Source organism: Idiotropiscis lumnitzeri, chromosome 21, assembly GCF_059441095.1.
Source record: "Idiotropiscis lumnitzeri isolate Australia: NSW breed Sydney's pygmy pipehorse chromosome 21, RoL_Ilum_1.0, whole genome shotgun sequence".
NCBI classification, from domain to species: Eukaryota; Metazoa; Chordata; class Actinopteri; order Syngnathiformes; family Syngnathidae; genus Idiotropiscis; species Idiotropiscis lumnitzeri.
Genome location: NC_142411.1, coordinates 967,408 through 991,971, shown reverse-complemented (window position 1 = coordinate 991,971; position 24,564 = coordinate 967,408). Strand labels below are relative to the sequence as shown.

The 24,564-nt window shown below is 49.4% G+C and overlaps 3 protein-coding genes across 4 annotated transcripts; all 3 read left to right on the top strand.

The window, feature by feature from the left end:
- Positions 1-775: 775 nt before the first annotated feature.
- On the top strand, positions 776-7,549 carry LOC148316280 (adenylate cyclase type 3-like). Its single transcript, XM_088286871.1, has 21 exons — positions 776-1,435; positions 1,530-1,679; positions 1,953-2,036; positions 2,067-2,113; positions 2,263-2,374; positions 2,442-2,569; positions 2,693-2,851; positions 2,932-3,091; positions 3,180-3,269; positions 3,461-3,537; positions 3,613-3,771; positions 3,883-3,970; positions 4,036-4,152; positions 4,802-5,067; positions 5,299-5,380; positions 5,455-5,613; positions 5,679-5,825; positions 5,887-5,979; positions 6,090-6,204; positions 6,293-6,417; positions 6,917-7,549. Exons 1-21 carry the CDS (start codon positions 776-778, stop codon positions 7,094-7,096), a joined length of 3,198 nt encoding a protein of 1,065 aa, XP_088142997.1. The 3' UTR covers positions 7,097-7,549.
- Positions 7,550-7,796: 247 nt separating this feature from the next.
- Positions 7,797-16,322, top strand: LOC148316279 (WD repeat-containing protein 26). Its single transcript, XM_088285965.1, has 14 exons — positions 7,797-8,564; positions 9,718-9,817; positions 10,229-10,285; positions 10,680-10,816; positions 10,929-11,026; positions 11,163-11,319; positions 11,425-11,563; positions 11,679-11,819; positions 12,221-12,340; positions 12,418-12,563; positions 12,736-12,814; positions 12,889-13,018; positions 13,210-13,404; positions 13,494-16,322. The coding sequence occupies exons 1-14, from the start codon at positions 8,245-8,247 to the stop codon at positions 13,517-13,519; spliced, it is 1,845 nt and encodes a 614-aa protein (XP_088142091.1). The 5' UTR covers positions 7,797-8,244; the 3' UTR covers positions 13,520-16,322.
- Positions 16,323-16,756: 434 nt separating this feature from the next.
- Positions 16,757-24,498, top strand: fez2b (fasciculation and elongation protein zeta 2b). 2 transcript variants are annotated; one of them, XM_088286052.1, is made up of 11 exons: positions 16,757-17,209; positions 19,071-19,179; positions 19,298-19,414; positions 19,882-20,023; positions 20,580-20,707; positions 20,788-20,937; positions 21,044-21,124; positions 21,426-21,501; positions 21,568-21,633; positions 22,182-22,210; positions 23,253-24,498. In XM_088286052.1, exons 1-10 carry the CDS (start codon positions 16,863-16,865, stop codon positions 22,190-22,192), a joined length of 1,227 nt encoding a protein of 408 aa, XP_088142178.1. In that variant the 5' UTR covers positions 16,757-16,862; the 3' UTR covers positions 22,193-22,210; positions 23,253-24,498. The 2 variants fall into 2 exon arrangements, with proteins under 2 accessions (XP_088142178.1, XP_088142177.1); XM_088286051.1 differs by lacking the exon at positions 22,182-22,210.
- The last annotated feature ends 66 nt before the right edge of the window (positions 24,499-24,564 follow it).

The window sequence follows — 24,564 nt, the reverse complement described above, 5'->3', positions numbered from 1 at the left end:
CTCCTAAAGTGGCCAACGTAATGAAAGGAATCGCCATGGCGACGAGTCTTTGCAATCGCCGGCGCACCCCTCGGGGTCGCCACTCAAGAGGATCTGCCGGCGGAGACGAGCCAACTCGGCGAGTTATCAAATCAACAATTTAGTTTCTTTCCGTGCGGAGCGTTGCAAACGTGAACCAGTCGGACTCGAGCGTGTCGAAGCTCTCCGAGCGTGTGGCGCGTCTCCTCCGACGCGCCTCTTCGCACCCTCACTGTGGCATTTCCCAAGAGTTCCTTTGGTTTCATCGTAGCAACAGTAACAGTAACAGAGGATGCGAAGTACGGGCAGGGCGGGAGATGCGGCTCACAAAGAAAGAAGCGTCTCGTCGCGCAAGCGGACAAACCACAACATCATGAAAACTTTGCCACATCTTGACGGTCCGTGAAGCGTTTTCATCGAGATGCGGCACGCCAAAGGAAACGCGTCGGCCGGCGCTTGAATGTCTGGCCGCTCGTCGATGGCGACGTCGCACACCGAAGGGAGGACGCCAAGACTTATTCTTGCCGTCAACGTTCCGTATTGAGGCGTTCTTCCTCCAAAGGTAAGACAAGCTCGCGACGTGGCGAGAGTTGCCGAAGCTTGTCTGACTCGCGTTCCATTCGTGGCGAGTTTCCGACTTCCGTGGAGACATTTTTGAAACTGCTTATCCGGTTCGCGCCATCACTGAGAGCGAGCTGAACCTGAAGGGTTTTCATTGCGGAATTGAGTAAGCGGCGAACTTGAAATCCCGGTCAAGATGTCCAACCGGGCCTGCGACGTCGACACGGAGCAGCCCGCCGAGTGCCCCGTCGCATTCCGAGGTCCGACTCCGGGCGTTGCGGCCGTCCCCCGTGATGCGACGCCGCTCCGTCCCAGCCGCGGCCCGCTTGCGGCCGTCCGCACCGCTTTCACCCCGGACTCCCTGGAGAGGCTTTACCAGAGTTACGTTCGCCGGCGCAGGCAGCAGAACATGCTGATGCTGATGACGTTTGCCGCTCTCTTCAACAGCTTTGTGCTCATCACGTGCGCCGCCGCCTACGCCGAGTACAAGCGGGCCGTGCTGGCGGCGGCGGCCGCCGGGCTGCTCGCAGACTTGGCCTTCCACGAGCTGTACCGGCGGCAGCAGCTCCCCGCCTCGGCGGTATGGCGAGGCGCCGTCCCGTACGTCCTGTGGCTGATGGTCGCCGTCCACGTGTTGTGCTACGCGGCGCTCAACTTTCGCCGCCTCTGCCATGCCAGCGACTCGGTGGGCTGGCAGGCTTTCTTCACTTTCTCCGCCTTCCTCACGCTGCCCCTCAACCTGGCGGCCCTGCTCCTGCTTTCGGGCCTCTCCTGCGGGATCCACATCCTGCTGCTGGGACTGAGTGCGGCTCAGAAGTTGGAGGACGACGCGCAAGGTCCCATGCTGGTCAGGCAGGTCAATAAATGCGCCGCTCTCGGACGGAAATGTCAAAGTCTGATGCTGAAGCTGAGTCCAAAGTCCCGTTTGACGGCGTTCTGTCAAATGACAGCTCCTGGCCAACGTGATGCTGTTCCTGTGTGCCGCCACCCTGGGGGTGATGTCGTACTTGATGTCTGACAGGAAGTACAGGACGGCCTTTTTGGAGGCGCGTCAGTCCCTGGAGGTGAAGCTCACGCTGGAGAAGGAGAGCGACCAGCAGGTACGGGTCGCATCTCACCCAATAGCAACAGGAACAGGATCAACCTGTGCCCGTCCAACTCCACTTGGAGGTTGATTAGGGACATGCTTGTTTTCATGTACCTGACACTCATCGGGGACCCGGCCCACAAAGAATTCACATGTTGTACATTTACAAATCGCGTTGCACGGTAACATTCTGGAATGTTTTTTTATTTATTTTTGGTGTGCCGAGTACGTGCGTAAAGCGTGAGCACCTCAAACATGCGCGATTATTTCCACTCTCACAATGCAGGAGGAGTTGCTCTTGTCCATTCTGCCCAAGCACATTGCCGATGAGATGCTGCAAGGGTTAAAGAATCAGGCCAATCAGAACCAAGTCCAGCAACAGCGGAACCAGAACCACCAGCAGCAACAATTCAACACCATGTACATGTACCGCCACGAGCATGTCAGGTGAGACCCAAACTGACATCGCTTAGGGACGGCTGCTTGAGTCCACTTTATTATTTTTTTCCGCCCAAGATCGCAACCCTCGCTGATTTCATCTTCCAAGTCGACGTTACGCCAGCTTTGCCATCTTTCGCCTTCTTGTTGCGTTGCAGCATCCTGTTTGCCGACATCGTGGGCTTCACCCAGCTGTCTTCCAGCTGCAGCGCGCAGGAGCTCGTCAAGCTGCTCAACGAGCTCTTCGCTCGCTTCGACAAACTGGCCGAAGTGAGTTTGCTTCCCGTGCCGGCGGCGGCGATGACGTCACTTCCCTTCTGGTCTCGTCCTCTCACAGCGACACCATCAACTGCGAATCAAAATTCTGGGCGACTGCTACTACTGCATCTGCGGTCTTCCGGACTTCCGCGACGACCACGCCGCCTGCTCCATCATGATGGGACTCGCCATGGTCGAAGCCATCTCGTGAGTGCCGCCCACCTCAAATCGCTTTCATATCCAACCACGAGCGCAAAATTATCACGCGAGCGACCCAAAAGCTGATGTCCCAATAAATGACGACATGCTGTGCCTCCCTTGCTTTGTCAGTTACGTTCGAGAGAAGACAAAAACGGAGGTGGACATGCGAGTGGGCGTGCACACGGGCACCGTGTTGGGAGGCGTGCTGGGCCAGAAGCGCTGGCAGTTCGACGTTTGGTCCACGGATGTCACCGTCGCCAATAAGATGGAGTCGGGCGGCATTCCCGGGTAGCCGACTTTTCACAATCTCGGTCATATTTTGCAGTTTTCTGGAAGCGCGCACGTTTGGTGTGTTTGGTGTGCCGCAGCCGAGTGCATATTTCCCAGAGCACCAAGGAATGTCTCCAGGGGGAGTTTGAACTGGAGCCGGGAAACGGTGGCGAGAGGTGCGAGTACCTTCTGGAGAAAGGCATTGACACGTACCTGGTTCTGGTTCCTCAAAAGAAGGCCGATGAACTCGATAGAAAAGTGAGCGCGCACCTTCGAATTTCATCGAAGGACGACAGCGGGAGGTTAGTTGGTGAAAATTGTCACGTTTCTGCTTGTCCTCTCGCAGGAGTCCGGTGTGGTGTCGCGACAGTTGATAAACACCACGTCCAACGGGAACGTAGCCTCGTCATCCTCCGTCTCCGAGTTTCATCAGGAGGTAAATCAGCAGCCGCCGCTTTGCGGACGCCGATGAGCTCCAATGCCGCAACTGGAGCGCTCGGACCCGACCAAATACACTCGTTTGGATGGCCGGCCCACATTGTGCAGGCGTCCCTAATGAGGTGGCCGGCCGTGGAAATTAGCCAGGTTTTTTTTCCTTTCTTTTCTTTGTTCACGTCCTTCCCTCAGAGGTACCGCTTGGCCGGAGAGCAAGTGATCAACACTCGACTCCAGCAGGAGCTCCTGGAAAGAGAAACGCAGCAAATGTGAGCGGATCTCACGAGAAAACGAGAACCCCAAAGTCAAATACTCCACTTGAATCCGTCCATCCATTTCTCCAGATTAAAGAACCGCATCCATCCCGTGTCGCTGCGCTTCGTGGACGGCCAGCTGGAGGCGCACTACTCGTCGGAGAAGGAGAAGCGCAGCGGCGCCGCCTTCTGCTGCTGCGCCATCGTGTTGCTCTTCATCACCGCCATGGAGGTCTTCGTCGACCCACTGTAGGTCCGCCGCCGCCGGCGCTCTGACGAAATGACTGGACTTTTTTTCCCGCCCTAAATGAGCATTGCGTGGACGGCGTCGCTCCAAGGTTTACGTGGTTGTGTTTGCAGACTGCTGGTGAACTACGTGACGCTGGCGATCGGAGAAGTTCTGTTGCTCATCCTCGCCGTGTGCTCCCTGGCCGCCATCTTTCCCACGGTAAACGCACAATGCGGAACTCAAGATTTGTGCGCGGAATGATGATCACGACCGTTTGCGGCTAGTTTTTCCCCAACAAGTTGGTGTCCTTCTCTCTGTGGATCGACCGCACGCGCTGGGCACGAAACACGTGGGCAATGGCGGCCATATTTGTCCTCACCATGGCCGTGATCGCTGACATGGTAAGAATTCTCCTTGGGCTCATTTTTGGCGATCTCAGGAATGTGCCGACTTTTTCTTGCTGCTGCCACGAGTCTTTTCATTTTTTAAGTTGCGGTCGTGGCTGTGTTAACAGAAAGAAATACATGTGACTTTCTTTTTTTTTTATTTGTGGTCTTGAGCACCTCCCCCAGATACAATCCACGCAATTGCGCTGCCGACAAGCCTTCTAATCCATCCGCCAAGCTGTCAACGCACACGCGTCTTCACTCGAGCGCCTTTGTCGTGTCAGACTGACTTCTCTCCCCGTGGGCTCCATTAGTCGTCTATCTCGGTGCCTGCAAGCTCATTTGTCAAGGCCCCCACGGACCTTGTAGAACACGCAGCTGCCGTTCAGCCACCTGACAGGAATCGGGAGGACGCATCACACACACGCGCTGCCAAAAGAAAGAGAACGCTCATCCGTGTTGTGAAATTGGAACGCGACAATATGATTGCGTAATGTGTCGTTCTTCGCAGAGGATAAAGAATAGATGCTAGCAAGTATTGTTACAGTCGACTCGTATCGGAAGGTAGCATTTGTCACGTTTTTTTGCTTCATTATTTCCCGCCGCCCTCTCGCCCACTTGCTTTGTCTTTCATGACAAAAGGACGAACTTTCCATTTTTTCAGCTCAGTTGCGTTCCGCCACACTTGCGGCTCGTCAACGGCTCGCGGGATGCGGCGCCGGACGCCACGGGCGAATGCGCCGAGAACCCGAAACATTACAGCTTCATGGCGGTGATGTTGCTGATGGCCGCCGCCATGCTGGTGCAGGTCAGCCACCTGATCAAGCTGAGCCTGATGCTGCTGGTCGTCACGGCGACGGGGGCCGTCAACATCCACAGCTGGCGCGATATTTACGATCTGTATGATTTGGTGCACTATGCGCCATTCAGGTGAGGAATGCAAATCGAAATATTTCATCGACGAATAACTTTTTGGTTTACGATGGCGCCTTTTAAAACCTGCCTAGCAACAAAGAGCCAATCAAACTCATCTCCTTGAAAAATAATCCTAGCATTACGTTGCTATAGTCAATTATAAATTTTCGTTATTTTTGTTCGTGTGATCTATGAGCATGAATTTGAATTGATTGCAGCGTATTAAAAATGTTGTTGTTGTTGAAGAACATCCATGGTGCCATCCAAGTACTTGATGACCACGATGAGCATTGTGATGATGCTCAGCCTTTACCTCTTCGCCCGCCACGTGAGTCCGTCGCTGGCCGAGGACGGCCGCCGACCCGCTCGTGCTGTCGTTTATTTTCTCGTGTGCGCTCGCAGTTGGAGCGGCAGTCCAGGGAGTTGTTCCTGTGGAAGGTGGGCGTGCACGAGCAGAAGGAGAGGGTGCTGGAGATGAGACGCTGGAATGAAGCGCTGGTCACTAACATGTTGCCTGAGCACGTGGCCAAGCACTTCCTGGGAACCAAAAAGAGAGATGAGGTCAGTCAGTCAGACGGACATGAACGCAAAACGCACGAGCGAGCGCGTTTGCACTTTGCTTTCAGGAGCTGTACAGTCAGTCGTACGAAGAAGTGGGCGTGATGTTCGCGTCCATCCCCAACTTCTCCGACTTCTACACGGAAGAGAGCATCAACAACGGCGGCATCGAGTGCCTCCGGATCCTCAACGAGATCATCTCCGACTTTGACAGCGTGAGTATAAGGCCGCCCGCGCCGCCTCCCTGGCGACAAATCTTCCTTTCCCTCCCAACAGTTACTCGACAGGGACGAGTTCCGCAACATCACCAAGATCAAGACAATCGGAAGCACCTACATGGCCGCGTCGGGACTCACGCCAACAAGCGACGCAATCGGACGCGGCGACCGTCACAAGGTTTGGAACGCGGACGCCTTTGACGCTCCGACGAACCGACGGGCGTCCTTGGCAAAGCGTGTTGTGTTTGTGACATCGTGCAGACGCTTCTCGAGCACTGGCAGCACCTCGCCGATCTGGCAGACTTCGCTTTGGCCATGGGAGTCACGCTCGACAACCTCAACAAGCAGTCCTTCAATAACTTCATGCTACGAATCGGTCAGTGCAAGTATGTGTGTGTGTGTGTGTGCGTGTGTGTGTGGGGGTGTGTTCCGTGCTTACTGAGTCCCACTGCCCCCCCCTCCAGGACTCAATAAAGGGGCTGTTCTGGCCGGCGTGATCGGAGCTCGTAAACCTCACTACGACATCTGGGGGAACACGGTCAATGTGGCCAGCAGGATGGAGTCCACCGGAGTCATGGGAAATATTCAGGTGAAAACGGTGTACACAGAAAGGTTTTTTTAAGCTTGCTTCAAAATATTAGCAACCCCAACGCAGGATGAACAATCGATATGACGAATGCGGTGCAGCGGACAACACACAGTGAAGTCAATGATGTAGTACCGGGACTAACCTGTGAGAGGCGCTACATCCCGCCACGCATAATCTCTTGAATTTGGACCTCCTCTCTTGAGGCGTAAAGTGCCAAAACTTGTCCAACTTCCAACCAACCCCAACCCAAAGCGATGCAACGGCGCCATCGACAGGGATCCGTTTACAAACCTGAATTGCACAGACGAGCTGCGCGAGAACCTCTTCCACGCCTAGTCGTTGAAGCGGACTTAGCCAATATATTTGCTTGGATTCCATTTGACGACTGTTCCCGTCCACGTTCGTGAATGAGTTAAAAAACAATTAAGAATTCACATCACCCACCCGAAACGTCGTCCCCGCCGGGTGTGTCAAATATTGTTTGTGGGCTTCCCCTCAGGTGGTGGAGGACTGCTTCGACATCCTCAAGTTCTACGGCTTCCGATTTGTGCGAAGGGGACACATTCTTGTCAAAGGGAAAGGCGAGCTGCTCACCTTCTTCATGAAGGGGAAAGAAAAAAACACCAGCGACATTCTTCCACAAACAACTCTTCCGCATCAAGTGGTGCACGTTTTTTGACCAAAGGACGAACTACACAGTACCATCCCATCTACATCTACACTTGATTTTTTAAAATAATTTGTTTATTTCATTATGTGGCGCGGTGGTGAGTGGGTCGCACATCCGCCTCCCAGTACAAAGCTTTTGGGTTCAAACCCGGGCTCCGGACTTCCTGTGTGGAGTTTGCATGTTCTCCTCCATTCCAAAAATATTTGTGGTAGGTTAATTGAACACTCTAAATTGTCCATTGATGTGAGTGTGAATGTTTTTGGTTTTTTTTGCCGTGCGTGTGTGCGTGTGCGTGTCCTGCGATTGGCTGGCGACCAGTTCAGGGTGTGTAATAAAAAAAAAATTCACTCCATCTTTTTCAGTAAAAATGCTAGCATTTGATTTGTGTGTTTGGTCGTCATTAATACTTTTTATCTGGCTGTGTATTTGTATTTTTCATTAAACAAGGTTTTCACTATGTTGTTGATGTCTTCTTAACAACACCACAAAATATGGTTTGATCATTATTATTGATCAAATTAGTTAGGAGGTCAAAAGTGAATCTCAGCCCTAAAATGTTTCAGTCATCATTTTGAAATAAAAATTGCACAAATGTTAATCTTAATTAAATATTCACAATGCGGTTTATATATAAACTAATTCCCATTAAATGTGGTGGCCGCAAAGTGTGCCCGACGCCCCCGAGGGCGCGCGCTTGATGGTTCCACCCGGAAACTTGCTGTGGTGGGAATTTCCGGTGACGTCACAGTGCCAGGCCTCCATTAGAGCTGCAGCTGTTCGGAGAGAAATAAAAACAACAACAAAAACGGGGCCGAGAGACGGAGCGGCCGACGGTGACAGTCCGCTCCGAGCTCGCCCGACGCGGCCTCCAGTCTGGAAGTTGAGCCTCCTTTTCCCACCCGGAGCACCGCCGGCTTCTAACCACGGCCGCTCTCGGTGAGGAAACTCTGGCCTCCGCTTCCTCCTCCTCCGACTCGGACACCGGCGGAGCGTCGCCGCCCCCGCGGAAGAAGCGCCGAGCCTCGGCGGCGGAGGGAGCAGGAGAGCCCGGGGCTTCAGCGGTTGTGCCAGGCCTTGTCGGAGTTGTCGTGGGACTCGGAGCCACATCGAGCATCCACTTGAACCGCAGCGCCGTCGGTCACTTGAGCAGCAGCAGCATGCAAGCGAACGGAGCCGGGCAAGAATCGGCCGAGCTTTCCTGCCTGGGCACCGCGCAGAACGGCGACTCGGCCGCGGCGTCGTCGGCGGGTGGCGGTGGCGGGGCGCACTCCAACGGGCTTCTCCTCTCCGTCGCGGGCAACGGCGTGAGCACCAGCAACGGCTCCGCGTCGTCGTCCACCTCCACCGCTTGCGGGACTTCTGCCGCGGCCTCGTCGGGCTCAGAGGTGGGCTCGCTGAAGAAGAAGAAGCGCTTGTCGCAGGCGGAGGAAGATGTCATCCGGCTCATCGGGCAACATCTTCACGGACTGGGACTCAAGTAAGTTGCGGCACAACCGCTTGCGGACAACGACGTTGCCTTGCTTGCGTGCAAAGGTTCCACACAGTTCGGCTTGCTGTTGGTGGTGTGGGGGCTGGGGGGAGGGGGGGGGGTCCAAATGTTGCCTGCTTTACTCTCCGCAAAGAAGGCAAGAAGAAGGCGAGGGGTCCATCTTGCACAATAACACTTAGCAATTTAGCATGCTAACTAGCGTCAGGCTGCTCCCAACAAATTCAACACTTGTCATAAAAAAATGCACATTGTGACCACCTTTTTTGTGCATTTGAATTGTTGCTTAGTTTGTTCTTTTCTTTTACGCGTCTTTAGTGGTTTTGCTCACTGAAATGCATTACATCAGTCGTCAGTAACGTTTTAACAATGTGTAAAAACAACAAAATGAGCGGCTTAGCCAGTTCGACAATCGGAACCTGTTTTCGGTTTGTGCTTTTGCTCCATTTTGCCTCTCACGAGTGATCATGTCACATTTTTGAGGCTGCTCGGTTTAATAGGCACTTCCACTGCAATGAATGTTATGCAAGCTATTATTGACGAATGCCCCCCCCCCCTAAAAAATAGTTGCAAAAGCTGAACATTTATGCCATTTCTTCACTCTCCATCTTAAGGATCATTTACTGCATCCGCTTTGTCCTCACCAGTAAGAAAAATGTCAACTTTTGTGTCTGAACAGAAATGTTCTTTTTCCCCAACTTCTCCTCAATTGCCCCTGATTAGGCCCAACTTGGACTTGTTTCTGCCTTCTGGACGCTGCTTGTCGCACCAAAATGTCCACAATATGCTTTTCCTCACTACTAATCTGTTGCCGGCCTTCTGCTATGCCAGAATTGTCCTTCTGGTGAGTTCGTATTCGGACCTTAAACTGAATCGCAAAAGTCTTGACAAAATGCTGAAGCATCAAGTTTTTGTTGACTTGGAAATCTATTTGAGAAACTCACTTTAAATAGGACGAAGCTTGATATTTCACACACACGACCTTAAGTGGCCTTTCAGGAGCATACCTGCTCGACATCGTTACCGTGACGAATGACTCGTAGCAAACATCACAGGAAGGTGGGAAGGATGGCGTTTACATTGTTTTGTCTTGCCTCATTTTGTGTCTTCACTTGCGTTTTCTGTGCGTGTTTGGTGGCCGCAGTCAGACGGTGGACCTCCTGATGCAGGAGTCGGGCTGCAGACTGGAGCATTCGTCGGCCAGCAAGTTTCGCAACCACGTCATGGATGGTGAATGGGACAAGGTCAGTTTTAACCCCGCTGGGGGCGGAGCCTAACTTGTGACCTGCGCTCGCTCGCAGGCGTCAACGTCGGCCGCACCTCCGTAAGACGCTCATTCTGTCTTGGCCGCCATCGGAATGCTTCTTTTTGTTGCCATTCGCTTTTGTCGGGGCAAGTTTTGTCCCCCAAAAATGTTAACGATTGTCCTGATGAAAATGAAGTAAGAAACTTAAGTCTGTGAGCGCTTTAAACTTTGTCGCAGCATTCATTCTTCTTCTTGATTATAAAAGAATCAACGTTCTGTTTCTCTTATTTGATGTCGACATTTTTCCATCTCTCGTGAAGCAGAGGTGCCCCCCCGCCCCTCCTGTCCCCCCGTCAGTGTGAGTGTCCAAACTGCTGCGCTGAGCATTTTTGCTTTTGTTTTGGTGCAGGCTGAGAATGATCTCAACGAACTGCGAGCACTGATGCATTCGCCCAACGCCATTGTGGTAAGCGACCTTTTGGCAAACGGCCACCGCCAACATCCAGAAGGATTCCTTTTTCTTCTTGTGCCTTCCACAAATGTCTTTCCAGAGTTTGCCGTAAGAACGGCTTGGCTAAAATGTCGTTGGCAGAAGAGAAAAAAAGTCTCATCAAAATGACGATTGAGCTCCGTGATGCCCTTTTTTTTTTTTCTTGCCATGATTTTGTCATTTTGAACTTGAGTGCTTGAAATCGATTCATAATATACTCTTTATGTTGAATTGGACCTTTTGGTTCCGTCGTGGCCTCTTGAAACTCCCTACCGGAACACACAAGTAGAATGTTGACCGGCGTGACGATGAAGCCTAGTCAAAATTTTATTTATTTATTTTTTTGGTGTGTGTGTGTGTGTGTGTTCAGCGTATGAAGTTTTTGCTGCTGCAGCAAAAGTATTTGGAGTACCTGGAAGACGGCAAAGTCTTGGAGGCTCTTCAGGTGCTGCGCGGCGAGCTGACGCCGCTCAAGTACAACACGGACCGCATCCACGTGCTCAGCGGGTACAAACTGACACCACTTCGCCTGACGTTTTGGCGCCGTTCGGCATTGCCGGCACCCGATTCCGTTTTCATGCCCATGTCCAATTTTGGTTGTGGTTTTTATTTGCGGCAGATATCTCATGTGCAGCCATGCGGACGATCTAAGGGCCAAGGCGGAGTGGGAGGGCAAAGGCGCGGCCTCCCGCTGCCGACTGCTGGACAAATTGCAAAGTGAGAGCGACGGCGTTTGCCTCGCGAGCGGCTCGCTAACGGCCGGCGAGCGGCTCGCTAACGGCCGACAATCGGCTCGCTAACGGCCGACAATCGGCTCGCTAACGGCCGCTCTGGTCTTTGTGTGCGCGTGCAGCGTACCTGCCGCCGTCGGTGATGCTGCCCCCGCGGCGGCTGCAGAACCTCCTGCGGCAGGCGGTGGAGCTGCAGAGGGACCGCTGCCTCTATCACAACACCAAGCTGGACAGCAGCCTGGACTCGGTGTCGCTGCTCATCGATCACGTCTGCAGCAGGTCCTTCGTTCCCGCCGCCCATTTTGTACTTCAAGGTTGCCTTTGTGTGGCGCGCCCGTGTCAGCGCGAGCAAAGAAAGATGTCGCGCTTCTGGTTGGCCCACAGGAAGCAGTTCCCGTGTTACACGCAGCAGATTCTGACGGAGCACTGTAACGAAGTGTGGTTCTGCAAGTTCTCCAACGACGGCACCAAGTTGGCCACCGGCTCCAAAGACACCACCGTCATCGTTTGGCAGGTGGACCCGGTGCGTACGCCAAAACACGCTCCAGTCTCCCGCTCACGTTTTTATGCCTGAGGCATGAAGGACGATGCTCGGTGGATTTTATTTCATGTTTCGATTGCTTTTTTTTTTTTTGCAGGAGAGCCACCAGCTGAAGCTGCTGCGGACTCTGGAGGGTCACGCGTACGGCGTCTCCTACCTGGCCTGGAGCCCCGACGACACCTACTTGATCGCCTGCGGACCCGACGACTGCTCCGAGCTGTGGCTCTGGAATGTGCAGGTAAGCGACTTTGCGGCTTTTGCCCGTTGGACGTTTCTCGTCATTTGGACGCTGGCGGCCCAACGGCTTCTGCTCTCAAGTTTACAAAATCAGCACACAAAAGTTGCTGCTCACAAAGTTGACAAGAATAGTTCTGCCGCTGGTTGTCATGGTAACGAAAACCGCTTGAAAGCCACCGCTGCATTTCGGACGTTTCTTGGATGAGATGGAACAATTTTCCAAATGTGAACATTTTCCAGCCGATGTCACTCACGAGACGACAATCGTCACACAAGTGCGACAATTAAAAATAATAAATAAAGATAATAAAATAATTGCGTATTTTCCTTTGTTGTATTTTATTTTAATATATTTTTTCCTTTTTTTTTCCACCATTTGCTCACTCTTCTCTCTGCTCGCAGACGGGAGAGCTGCGCACCAAAATGTCGCAGTCCCACGAGGACAGTTTGACCAGCGTGGCCTGGAACCCCGACGGCAAACGCTTCGTCACGGGAGGCCAGCGGGGGCAGTTCTATCAATGCGTACGTACGCGTCACACACGCTCGCCGCCGCCGCCTCGTGGCGTCCTCAACATTTGCCGTGCGCGTCCTCTGGACAGGATCTGGACGGCAACCTGCTGGACTCGTGGGAGGGCGTGCGCGTGCAGTGCCTGTGGTGCCTCAGCGACGGCCGGACGGTGCTCGCTTCCGACACCCACCAACGTATTCGAGGGTACAACTTTGAGGACCTCGCCGACAGGAACATGTACGCATACGCCAAGATTTCGTGCAGCGACTCCCAAAAAATTGTTGAAAAAAAATCTCCAAATAATTGACAGTTGCTCATATTCCAAGGATCCGAATAATCCCGTCAAATGTTTGTGAATGATCCCAAGAAAGAAAGTCGCTCTCATGTGCTGATTTTGTTTGGCCGACAGAGTCCAGGAGGACCATCCTATCATGTCTTTTACCGTTTCCAAGAACGGAAGATTAGCTGTGTTAAATGTAGCAACTCAGGTGAGCGCACGTCGTCCCGGTGAGCCGTCGTCACGTGCGCGCGTCAACACGTGCGCGTGCGTTTGCTTTCGTAGGGCGTGCACTTGTGGGACCTGCAGGACCGAGTGCTGGTCAGGAAATACCAAGGCGTCACGCAAGGCTTCTACACCATCCACTCGTGCTTTGGAGGACACAACGAAGACTTCATCGCCAGCGGCAGCGAAGGTGAGCGCCATTTCCTTCCTCGCCTCGTCGGGTGCCGGGAATGCAATTTCGGAAAGACGATGATCGGCGTTTTCCGACATGTTGCGGACCCCAAAAAGTCCATTTATCGCAAAATGATGAATTTGTATTCATTTATTTATTTTTCACATATTTATTCGCGCGTTTGTCGTTTGTCGTGTTCCTCCCCGCAGACCACAAAGTGTACATTTGGCACCGGCGGGGCGAGCTTCCCATCGCCGAGTTGACGGGCCACACGCGCACCGTCAACTGCGTGAGCTGGAACCCGACCATCCCGGGTCTCATGGCATCCGCTTCCGACGACGGCACGGTGCGCGTCTGGGGCCCCGCCCCCTTCCTCGACGCGCAGGAGGCGGACGCGCTCAACGGTACTCACCAGGAATCCACTTTTCTCGGAACTCAACTTTTTTTTTCGTGTCGCCCGGTTTTGTAATTTTGTGCTGTTCTGCCTTCCCAGAGAATTGCAGTAACATGGACAGTTGATGGACACTTCTCTGCGAAGAGACCCCACCGTTACCCCTTCGTAAAAATCCAATTTCAACACCCTCCCAAAACGTACGCCGAGGCAAAAACAAAAAAACAAACGAGAGCAAGTCAAAAAAGAGACGCTGACCGGAAGCGTCTGGACACCCCTCGATGACGGACAATTTGGTGTCCTCATTTAAAAGAAAAAAAAAAAAAACAACATCCTGCCCCCTCCCCCAGTGAAGCGAGTGCTCAACCTTCACCACGCAGTGAGCGGCAAGACAAAAAGCTGCCCCCACGCCCGCACCCGTTTGCAGTCCGGCTGTTGTCATTGGACGACAAAGCGACAACTTTTCTCCAAGCTACACGACGACTCCTGCAAAAAAAGTTTGGCAGGTTGGCTTTTGGGTGAAGCTGAGCGTCTTGCAACTTTGCTCTTCAGCTCCTTGTTGTTGTGCAAATGAAGATGAGCTTCTGGGACAAACTGTGACTGCCCACAAAAAAAGAAAAAAGTAAGTGCATGTGTGTCTGGAAATCAGTTGGAGTGTATATTCCATATCCTCGATGTCCACTTTCAGAGCCGTGCACTCGTATTCTCTTTGTCCTCACTAGTGTGACAACTCAACGGACGAGTAGAACGGCAGTCTTACGAGTCTGATTTGTTTTTTTTTTTCACTCCATCACTATTGCCAATTTTGACCGACTAGGATGCAATCAAGCCTCACGAGATCCAACGAGTGGACAGTTGACATTCATTTGATATCCAATTTCGGAGCCGTTTGCTCGTCGCCACTTCGTCCTCACTACAAAAGCGATTGGGCACGCTCGTAGAATGACACGACTGTTTTCAGGGTGGAAATTTAAGAGCCATATACGAGAATGTGCGTTTGTGTCCGGACGAGTGTGCCCAAATGCAGAACTTGATTGCTAAATGCCAGAAAGTTCGGTTGCGTGCAATTATTTTACTGGTGAGGGCAGAGTGTGCTCGTGCGATGAACTTTTGGTGCACATCAAGGATGTGTGAGTGTGTGTGTGTGTGGGTGTGAGTGGGTTTGAGTGTGTTCAGTTCACACCAGCAAAAGATTTTTGGCCCGTTCCGAGCCTTCTTAATCCCTTCGTCAAATTTGTAAAAGACGGATTATTAAAGAGAAAAAAAAAGTATCCAAAGCACTCGGGACCTCAATCTGTGGAACAAAACAATAATACTTGAGAGCCATTTTATATCTTCTTTTTCTTTTTTTTTTTTTTAATCTGGGATTTATTATTATACACTATCGGCATTGGAAGTGCACGGTGTTGACAGCGGTTGGAACAAAGGCACCCCCGTTTTTGTTTTTTTCTTTTAACCACGTCAACAATTGTGGGAAGAACAACTTGCAGTTTCTAAAACACACACACACACACACTTGACTGCTTTCCTGTTGGTAGAGTTGCACAAAAAAAAAAAAATCCTCTTTCGTCTTTAATTTACTGTAAAGTGGGAGAGGTTGTCACGGCCATACAATTTCATTTAATTCTTCCCGCAATGGCTCATTTGAATTTATTAGATTTTTTTTTCTTAATTGGCGCAGACGAACGCCCTCGTGTCTGCCAGCCGTTTCCAGTGGTCAGCATCCATTCAAAAAATTTTCTTCCACGCCCTTTTTTCAGGGTTTGTGATGATAAATTTGCCACCAAGAGAAGAAAAAAAAAGTCTTTTCTGTCTTGTTTTTATTGAATATTTTGTTTAGTTTTTTTTCCCTCCACATATTATACTCCACCCCCCCCCCCTTTGTATGATCATATTAAAGTATAACCAGGCATTTGGACTCTTTCTTTTTATTTTCGTTCTTTTCTGTTGCATTTCGTCACAACCCCAAAATATGCACAGTGACACCTGCTTGGAAGCGTGATACCCGAAAAAGGTTGATAAATAGACCACCCTCGCCTTTAAAAGGAAAAAAAGCAAACCACAACGATTGCTCGTGTTGAGTTTTGACGGGACGTCCTTATGTGCCATTCTCCGTGTTTGTCGACGCCAAATCACTTGAAAGGGGATTTTTCGAGGTCGCTTTGAAAACTCGCTTGCTGGACTGCAGAATGGATTCCAAAATGAAGCATCTTCAAACATTTCATTCTGTATCCTTTTGCACTAGTATGCTCTTTGTCCCCGCTAGTAAGACAATTTAAAACACCAGTAGACTGACTGTTTCTCACTCGAAATGTTTTGTCCGCGATCGTTCCGGAACTAGACCGGCCTATTGGGAAATTCTGGAAATTGTCCTGAAATTCCCGATGGCCACCATGCCCCTGACACGTCTGCACAAGTTGACAATTGAGCGCTACTAGTACGACTACTCATGTTCAGGATGGAAAAGTGGAAGAACTTTACGAGTAAGGCTAGTGCGCTGCATTTTCTCTGGTGAAGACGAAGAGTGTACTCGTGCAAGAACACAGACAATAAGGAAGAAATGCTGAAAATGTTTCCCTCATACGCTGTGTCTGAATGCAATCTGTTGTCGCCTCTTTGGAGGTCTACCAAGACATTTATTCGGATTTCCTGTCTTATTCTCTTGACATTTGGGCATGGGGGGGTTAGTTGGTTACTAAGGGCTTTTTTGGAGCATCTTCAAGTTCCTTGAGCACGTGGGTATGTGTGTGTGTGCGCGCGCACGTGCATATAAGTGGGGGGGGGGGCAGTCCACGTGGTATTTGCAGATGTGGTTGTACTGTTTTGTATTGTTGTGTCAGAAAAGTGTCATGTATGCATATTTTCAATAAAGTATTCAGGGCTTTGGAAAACAACAAAAAAGAAGATGAGCCTATGGCCGATTCGATGGAACCACTGTTTTTTTATTATTTTATTTTTTAATATATGTGGAGATTAGAGCCTGTGAAGTGAACGCAGGCCAAAATAAAATTTTCGTCTCACACTCAAACACTAAAGAAAGCTCTTACAAAAAAAATAAAATATATATATATATTTATATATATATATATTGAAATAAAGTAAATTATAATCAGACATCGTGCTCGGTGAAAATCTGAGGAATTTTTTGAGAGGTTATTGTGGATTTTATTTTATTTTTTTACCTTAATAAAATACAGTTTATCGTTGCAGTGTAGAAATCAGCCCCAAAGTGTATATATTTTTTGTACATACCAACATACCTAGACGATGTGAAAACGGGCAGTTCGTGATTTTTGACTCGCGTTAGTTGACTCTCGTTAACGAGGGAGGAGCTTGTGCGCCCTCCGATGACGTCACTCAAGGGGCTCCCTCTACTGCAGTCGCGGCAGCGGCGCCATCAAGTCTCGCCGCCTTCAACCCGAACGCAACGCACCGCTCCCGGTGGAAGTTCTCGAGCACCGCGCGGCAGACATGGCGGCGGCTCCGTTAGCCCATTTCGATGAGGACTGGCAAGACTTCAACGAGTTCAAGGAGTCGCCCGCGCAGCTGGACCAGCTCAACGCCAACTTAGACGCCGACGTTGACGGCGGCTCGGCGGCGGCGGCGGCGGCGGCGGCGGCGGCGGCGGCGGGCCTGGAAGATCTGTCCGACCTGGACCACAGTTTTTCCGGGGAGATTTGCAGCTTCCAGTCCATGGAGGACCTCGTCCACGACTTCGACGAGAAGCTGACGGTGTGCTTCCGCAACTATAACACCACCACGGAGCACATCGCCCCCATTAAGCCCATCACGGAGGAGAATTACCTCAAAGACGACGAGTGAGTGGACAATTCTTTTTATTTCGGTTTTCACACTTTTTTTAAGTGTTCGTTCTTCGCGTTAGCTTCACCGAGGCTAGCTTAGCCTCAATCGGGCTCCTGGAAACAAATCGCCGCTCCTTTAAAGTCAATTATTTGTTATTCTAACCCACTTGGACAAATAATATCGTTTTATTTTTTAAGCTCGTTGTGCATTCCTTTGGTGCCGACATTAAATGTACGAATATTTTTTTTACTGTAAAAACTATATTTTTGTGAGAAAATGTAAAAAAAATCACGAATGTGAAGAAAAATATTCCAATTTGTGTCTATCATTCAGCGCGTGAAACTTTCACAACTATTCTAGTCTTTATCATCTTTTCGAAATGGAAAGCCTGCTCTCTCAGAAATAGACAACATTCAATCAGGATTTTTATTAATTGATAATCAATTAGTAACAAAGTTAGATTAAAAAATGTAATACAAAAAATAGAGTCAAAAAATGGGGGGCACTCTCCATAATTTAAGATGCATCGCAAAGAATAAATATAAGCACAGTAAAGAAAAATTCGTAGTGGATGAACTGGATAATGTGTTCTTTTTCATCATCATCAATATTAGTGGCGGATGCACAAACCGACCCTTTGTACTTAAGCAGAAGCAGTTTAATTCCTTTCATGTAAAAGTACAAAATCAAGATGTTACTCAAGTCAAAGGAAATCTCTTTACCTTCACTTGCAATCTCCATTTTGATCACTTGCCACAACAATTACGATCGTTTTAATCTGCTTACAAAATAGTTTCCTTCTTTAATTTCCTTCTCTGATGCTTGTAAGTGAGAAGAAGAAAAAAGATTTTGATTGGCAGTTGGCTGGTGACCAATCCCGGGTGTACGCTGCCTTTGGCTCAAAGTCGTCTGCGATCGGCGCCAACTCGCCACACCGTAGAAAAGAAGGATGGATGGATGTGTTTCACTTTCTTTGTTGCCTTTGCGCATTGAAATGGCGTCGTGGTGCGTCACGGGCCAGCATGCCAAGAACCCCCCAAAGGTCAGTCCGATCCCACGTCCAGCGCAGACGCTTCAGAGACGCTCTTTTGGACTCTTTTCTCCTTCAAACGGCGCTACTATGACAATGCCAGATTTAATCGCAAATGTTGCAAGACTTCAGCCCAAAAAGGGAAGTTGGCGTCGTCAATATGAGCAAATTGCCCACCATGAATGTTTGAACTCAGCGACTGTCGTTTTCACGGCAGATTTTCAGCCAACTACCGTGCCCAAGTGGATTAATTGGACCGCAGCCTCGAAGTAACCCAGAGAGTCTTTTCCACTCGAACGCACTTTGGCAGGAGGGACGTGCTCGGCTGATTAACGAGTTCACCGACAAACTAAGACGAGAAAACGAGGAAAGTGTGTGGGCAGAAGAAAATGTCCACAGCTGGATGAATATTTTAAAGGAGCAAGTAATGCTTGCTGTCTCGCGAGCAGTTATCTTGTTCTTTAAATGCAATGACAGCGAAACTAATTGTGTTTTTTTTGGGCAGCCGCCGGTCGCCAAAGGCACCACAAAATACGTCTTTGGCCTGGATAGCGGCGGCGGCCTCGGTCCGCTCACTGCGCACAACACCTCAGGGAGAAACACAACGTTACATAAACAAGCGTTGCGTAGTCGCCAACGAGGAAGCAAATAATGATGTGAGGCCTCGCAGCATCCTCGCTTGGATGTCAGCGCAGAAGAACTTGAACAAAAAGGAACCGCAACGTTTAACAAATTAATCTCCGAAATAAGCAGAAGAGAGTTTGAGCGCATATAATTGGCAACTGAGGAGATGAATGTTGTTCCAAAGAAACTTTGAAGACACGTGCGTGTGTGTTCACGTGTAGGGTGTGGAACACTCTGACGGACAACTACGGCAACGTGATGCCCGTGGACTGGAAGACGTCGCACACGCGCTCGCTTCATCTGCCCAGCCTCAACCTCAACGAACGGCAGGTAGCCGCACTGCGCCATCTGATTTCCCACCCCCCCAAAAAAAAGAAAAGAGGAGACGCTTTCACAAAGTGAAACGAGCGTCACGTGTGTTTAAGCGCGTGTGTTTGTTCATGAGCAGAAATGTGACAAGCAGTCGTTGGATCTGTCGGACGACGAGGAGCTGCGGGAGCAGATGGACATGCACTCCATCATCGTGTCCTGCATCAACGACGAGCCGCTCTTCACCGCCGAGCAGGTGACATTTGAACACGCGCACAAAAAAAAAATTCACCTTGGTCATATTTGCATGCTTGTTCTTAATGTCGTCTCAATAAAAGTATGTAGTTCTTATTTTGGATGTAATCATTTTTTTTAAATTAATATTATTTACATTTATTTATTTATATTGTTAAGTAAAATATTATACATTTTAGCACATTTTAAAATGGATTAAAAATTTAGAAAAATATTTCCTTTAAATTAAAATTGTTTTTGAACATTCAGATTTTTTTTCCCATTTTTTTATGATAACATTATTTTTTATACTTCATCTTTAAATATGAACAAAAAATTATGGTACATTTCAAAAATGTATTTTAATTTTGTTCTTTTTTTTTTTTTTTTACATATTTTGTATACTTATTTTTCTATTTTATTTTTAAATGCATTTTTGATGTTGAATTGATTTGAAATTTTCATCCGTCCGTCGTTGTCGTTCGCCAGGTGATTGAGGAGATCGAAGAGATGATGCAAGAGTCTCCGGACCCGGACGACGACGACAGCCCTTCCCAGTCTGACCTGTCCGTGCTGTCCCAGGACCTTCACGGCCTCAAATGCTCGGGCTCTGATAGTAGCTACGGCGACCGTAAGTCTCATGTGCGCTTGTTTAAAAAAAAAAGGGGGGGGGGCGGTGTTCATGTGCGCCGTCTTTTGGCTCGGGTCCGTTCTGGCAGTTCTCCAGCGAGGCCTAATGAGATGTGAGAGGTCGACGCACGCGGCCGCGCATCTCAACTTGTTATCTAACATCTCGAAATACAAACAGACAGCGTGTTCTGTCATGTGCAACATCTCCATTTGGTTGAAGAAGCACAATTTCCACTCATCGGGCAACTTGGCACGGATGACCACGCTGCCGTGAAAAAGGATTCGCCCGTGTCCTGACTTTTTCTCACGCTTTGCTTCTCAGATTATCAAGATGAGACAGTCCAATGCCGTTTGTGATTCAAAATCAATATGCGCAAAAATCTTCCCGGCGTCTTTTGTTCACTGACCGCATCAACCGCCGTTTGGGGCAGCTGGGTTCCGTTTCTGTGACCGCACGCAAAACACACATCGACATTCGAAGAGGCCAAAAAAAAAACAAAATGCTGACAAAAGCTTGTTTGTTTTTTGCCCTGACGATGCGTTTGTCGCGCGTTCAGGGTTGCGCCAGCTGTCCATGTCGGAGCTGAGCGAGTCGTTGGAGGAGGTGGAGACGGCCATCCGCAGCTACAGCGAGGAGCTCATCCGGGCGCTGGCCCTGCGCGACGAGCTGGAGTACGAGAAGGAGGTGACGCTCGCTCGCACGGCCGGTCGGTCGGACGCCAAACGCTCTCTCGCTCAACGCCATGCGTGCGGATGTTTCGGCAGGTGAAGAACAGCTTCATCTCGCTGCTCATCCAAGTGCAGAACCGGCAAAAGGAGCACCGCGAGCTGCTGCGCAAGAAGAAGAAGATCCGCAGCGTTGGCGTGAGCGCGCCCAACGGCCAGCGCAGCGCCAGCACGCACGCGCCGGGCACGGTGAGCGCTCGCCGCCGCCACCGAGACGCGTCGGGACGGGCGTGACCCGGACGTGGACTTTTGTCGTCTGTCCTCATCTGCCTTTTTTCCCTTCAACTCTTTCTAGCGCCTCACTCTGGAGGGACTCTCCAATGTCATTCAAAATGGCCTCCGCCAACATTTTGGTACCACAGGAGGGGACAAACAGGTGCCCCCCCCCCCCGTCCCTTTCTTCGTCTTCCTGATTTCTTCTTTTTTTCCCCCAGCATGTTTCATTTCTCGACGGATACAGTTGGAATGTGCTGTTTGTCTTTTTTTTTTTCTTTTGACATTTCCGCTTCCAACTTTGTGTCTGGAGCCTCGACGGCGCCTCGTCACTTTTGTGTCATTTATTCCCGTCTTTCCATTCACGACGCGGAACAACGTAATCATTGCTCGCCGTTTTCAGAGAAGCCAAACGCCGCGTTGACAAGCGTTTAACATCGTCACGTTGCTTCTTTCTGTCTCAGTACCTGACCACGGTGATCCCCTACGAGAAAAAGACGGGCTCCCCTGCCGTGGAAGATCTTCACATCCTAACAAAGAGTGAGTCCGTGCGTCTTGACCTCCTGTCCACGTTTTTGTTCATGGCCGCAACTCTGTGTGCATCAGTCCTTCACGCCATGAGGGACGACAGCGAGAAGGTTCCCGCGCTGCTCACCGATTACATCCTCAAAGGTACACGCCGCTCACGCTCGCGCCGTTTTTTTTTTTTTCTTTCTGATTCTCCAAAAGGCATTTTCACCCGCCCGCCACAACGTGAGTCACATTTGAAAGAGACGCAAAGCAAGTGCCGCGTCAAGAAAATGCTTCCTTTTCAAATTGAAATGATGTCACGGAATCGAAAGTGCCGTCGACCTCCACTGAGGGAAACTTTGTCGCAACGGCTCGTTTAATGCGACACGTGAGAAAAATGAAAGGCGGAAAAGTTGCCCTTTTGATTTGTGAGCCATCATTTTCTGTCGGGGAAGAAAATGGCAACAGATGAATCCGACACTTGAGCACGGATGACAAAATTCTGTGAAATTTTCTTGCTCCAATGTTTGTGTCTGTATGTGTGGTGATGAAAATCTTTTTGAGACATTTTGCCGTCTGCCGGTGGACGTGTTTGAGCTGCTCATGGTTCAAAAAGTGAAAACGAGTGTTTGTTGGTGCTGTTCACTCACTTTGACTGTGCCTTCCTTCCTTCCTCGCTTCCTTGTGCCGCTGCTTTTCACTTTGGCCAGCTCTGGTTTGAGAGCGCTGCAACGCTGAGGTTTGTAACGGACACTCCGACTCCTCACCTTCTAATTCGCTCTTCCTCTCCGTTAGAGCGAGGCGCGAAAATGACATTTTGTCTTATGGCGGACTTCAAATAGATTTCAGATATATCCCGCCGCAATTTTAGTTCTTTTTCTGAGCCCTCGCCCGACCCAAACAAAACAATGAAATGGAACACATCGCCACTTTTCTCGCTTCAAATAAATGAAGCGAAAAGACTTGAAATGAGCTTATTGCACACGTACGTTCATCTTGGTTGTAGCTCACTTCCAAGTGTTGCTCGTCCATCGACCCGAAGGTCGCCGGTTCGAATCTTGACGTGTTATTATGCACAAAATACGCCTCTGAGTGCTGATGTGTTTGACAAATACATTTTGATATTCAAGATGAACGCTTTGTGTCAGCTTGGGCAGGAATTTTCATTTGGTTAGAAATTGGAGTGCTAAATGGCAGAGCACAGTTTGAATCCTGGAGCAGACGCTTCTTCATCTTTTTTTCACAGTTAAGTGATTTTCACTTTGAAAATTGAGCAACACATCCTTGAAAATGGAAAGTTTGCTAGCGATTGGAGTGCAAAGGTTTAGCTTATCCGGTTAAACCTTGAATGGGAATCGAGCGGTTCATGGTTCAAAACCTGACTTGGAGGGTATTAACGACATTTGTTGCATATTAAAAATATTTGGCTTTCATTTTAAAAGGTGGCGGTCACCTTATTTTAAAAATAAACGCCTTACTATACACGATCGTTTAAAAAAAATTATTTAAAAAGAAAATGTAAAAAAAGCCTAACTATACGTGTGGATTCTTTTTTCGAAACGTCTTTTTTTGTGTCATGTATTTCAAGTTGGTTGTCTTTGTTGCATTTTGTCCCCTTTCATTTGTAAACGTCGGTTTCACGCCGTCCCTTTAATGGTGAGCAAGCAGTCAGCAGTTGATTAACGCTCCTCACCTGTAGTCGCCGCCGTCGTCTTGTCACACCTTCTCGCTCACGCCTCAACAACGTCATTGTTTCATCTCCTCTTTTGTTGTTTTTGCAGTTCTTTGTCCCACGTAAAAGTACAAAAGCACCCAGAACCTCCCTGGAGCGACGGCACAAAGAACCTTCTGCAACTTTCACATTTTTTTTTACCTTTTTGTGTTTTGACCCGGACATTGAGTCGGACAATCCCGATTCGGACGCTAACCAGTATTACTCCAATCGCGCCGATTGACGTCTTTGATGTTCAATCAAGGAAATGCAATGCGGGACATTTTTGGGGGGGCGCCTGAAGAAGGAAGAAACGCCCCGTCGTCAGAGACACCAGGTGGCAGAAAACTGACCTTAGCATCTGTTGAAAGAATCTATTTTTGTCTAGAATGCCATGAGAGAAAAAAAAAAGGAAAGCCAGACGAACATGTACGATACATTTGTGACCTCGCGCCCACCGACTACGTCGCACCTCCCACTTCAACTTTTGCTCGCTAGCAGGCAAACTTCGTAGCGCCATTTAGCTTTTGCTGTTTAGTTTTGCTCGTAAATCGTCGCACTTCTCGTCTTTGTCGTCAACTTGTAATGTTGTGTATTTGTTGATTAGCGCTCGATAAGATTTTAGCTAGTCAGCCTGCTCATGCGTGATCTTTTGATGCTGTCACCCAGCAGTTGAACATATTTCAGGGGGGTCTGTGTTTTAAGGTGCAATTCGCTCCCAACACCGTCAAATTAATTCATTTGCGCATTGGCTCGGATTGCATGTCAAGTAGCACAAGATGGAACGCATACGTTCATTCCTTTTTTGGATGACAAAAACAAAAATCTCTGAGCTAAATAGTGAGCCTCGTGGAACGCCGCCAGTTTTCCTGTTAAATGAGGTACAGTGGAATGGTAATGCACGAAACTTGGAACGTGCTGTAATAAAAAAAAACAACTTTAGCCAAGCCATGTATCTAAAACAAAAAACGTTTACGGAATGCAACATATTTTCTTGTGCTGTCACTTGACGTCCGTCTTGATTGCAAAACATTTGATATGTTGTCACTCAAGGACCCCCTAGAAATGTTTTTAATCATTTTTTTAGTTTTAAAATATACACATCTTGCTGGCATTTTTTTTTTCAAAGTGGAGATGCGGAACTCAAAGTGAGTTGAGTGATCGGGTGCAGCGGCATTCTCAGGTACGATGATCAGCATCTTCAGTTGCGTCACGTCGGTCCTTTAAACGGCTCAAGGCCATCGACGGCGTCAACGGAACTTTCACAATTCCAAAGAAGGGAAATAAAGGAAGGCAGCGGATGCCGTTTAATTGTGCGCTTTCCAACCTTTTAATCAAAAGGATTGAATATTTTGTGGAAACTGTGACGTGCTGCTCGCACT

Coding starts and splice junctions, on each gene's coding strand:
- LOC148316280 (XM_088286871.1), top strand. CDS start 776: ATGTCCAACCGGGCCTGCGACGTCGACACGGAGCAGCCCGCCGAGTGC. Junction 1,680..1,952: donor AGAAGGAGAGCGACCAGCAG/GTACGGGTCGCA, acceptor CTCACAATGCAG/GAGGAGTTGCTCTTGTCCAT. Junction 2,375..2,441: donor GCTTCGACAAACTGGCCGAA/GTGAGTTTGCTT, acceptor GTCCTCTCACAG/CGACACCATCAACTGCGAAT.
- LOC148316279 (XM_088285965.1), top strand. CDS start 8,245: ATGCAAGCGAACGGAGCCGGGCAAGAATCGGCCGAGCTTTCCTGCCTG. Junction 9,818..10,228: donor TGGATGGTGAATGGGACAAG/GTCAGTTTTAAC, acceptor GTTTTGGTGCAG/GCTGAGAATGATCTCAACGA. Junction 11,820..12,220: donor TGTGGCTCTGGAATGTGCAG/GTAAGCGACTTT, acceptor CTCTGCTCGCAG/ACGGGAGAGCTGCGCACCAA.
- fez2b (XM_088286051.1), top strand. CDS start 16,863: ATGGCGGCGGCTCCGTTAGCCCATTTCGATGAGGACTGGCAAGACTTC. Junction 19,180..19,297: donor TCAACCTCAACGAACGGCAG/GTAGCCGCACTG, acceptor GTTCATGAGCAG/AAATGTGACAAGCAGTCGTT. Junction 21,502..21,567: donor TCTTCACATCCTAACAAAGA/GTGAGTCCGTGC, acceptor TGTGTGCATCAG/TCCTTCACGCCATGAGGGAC.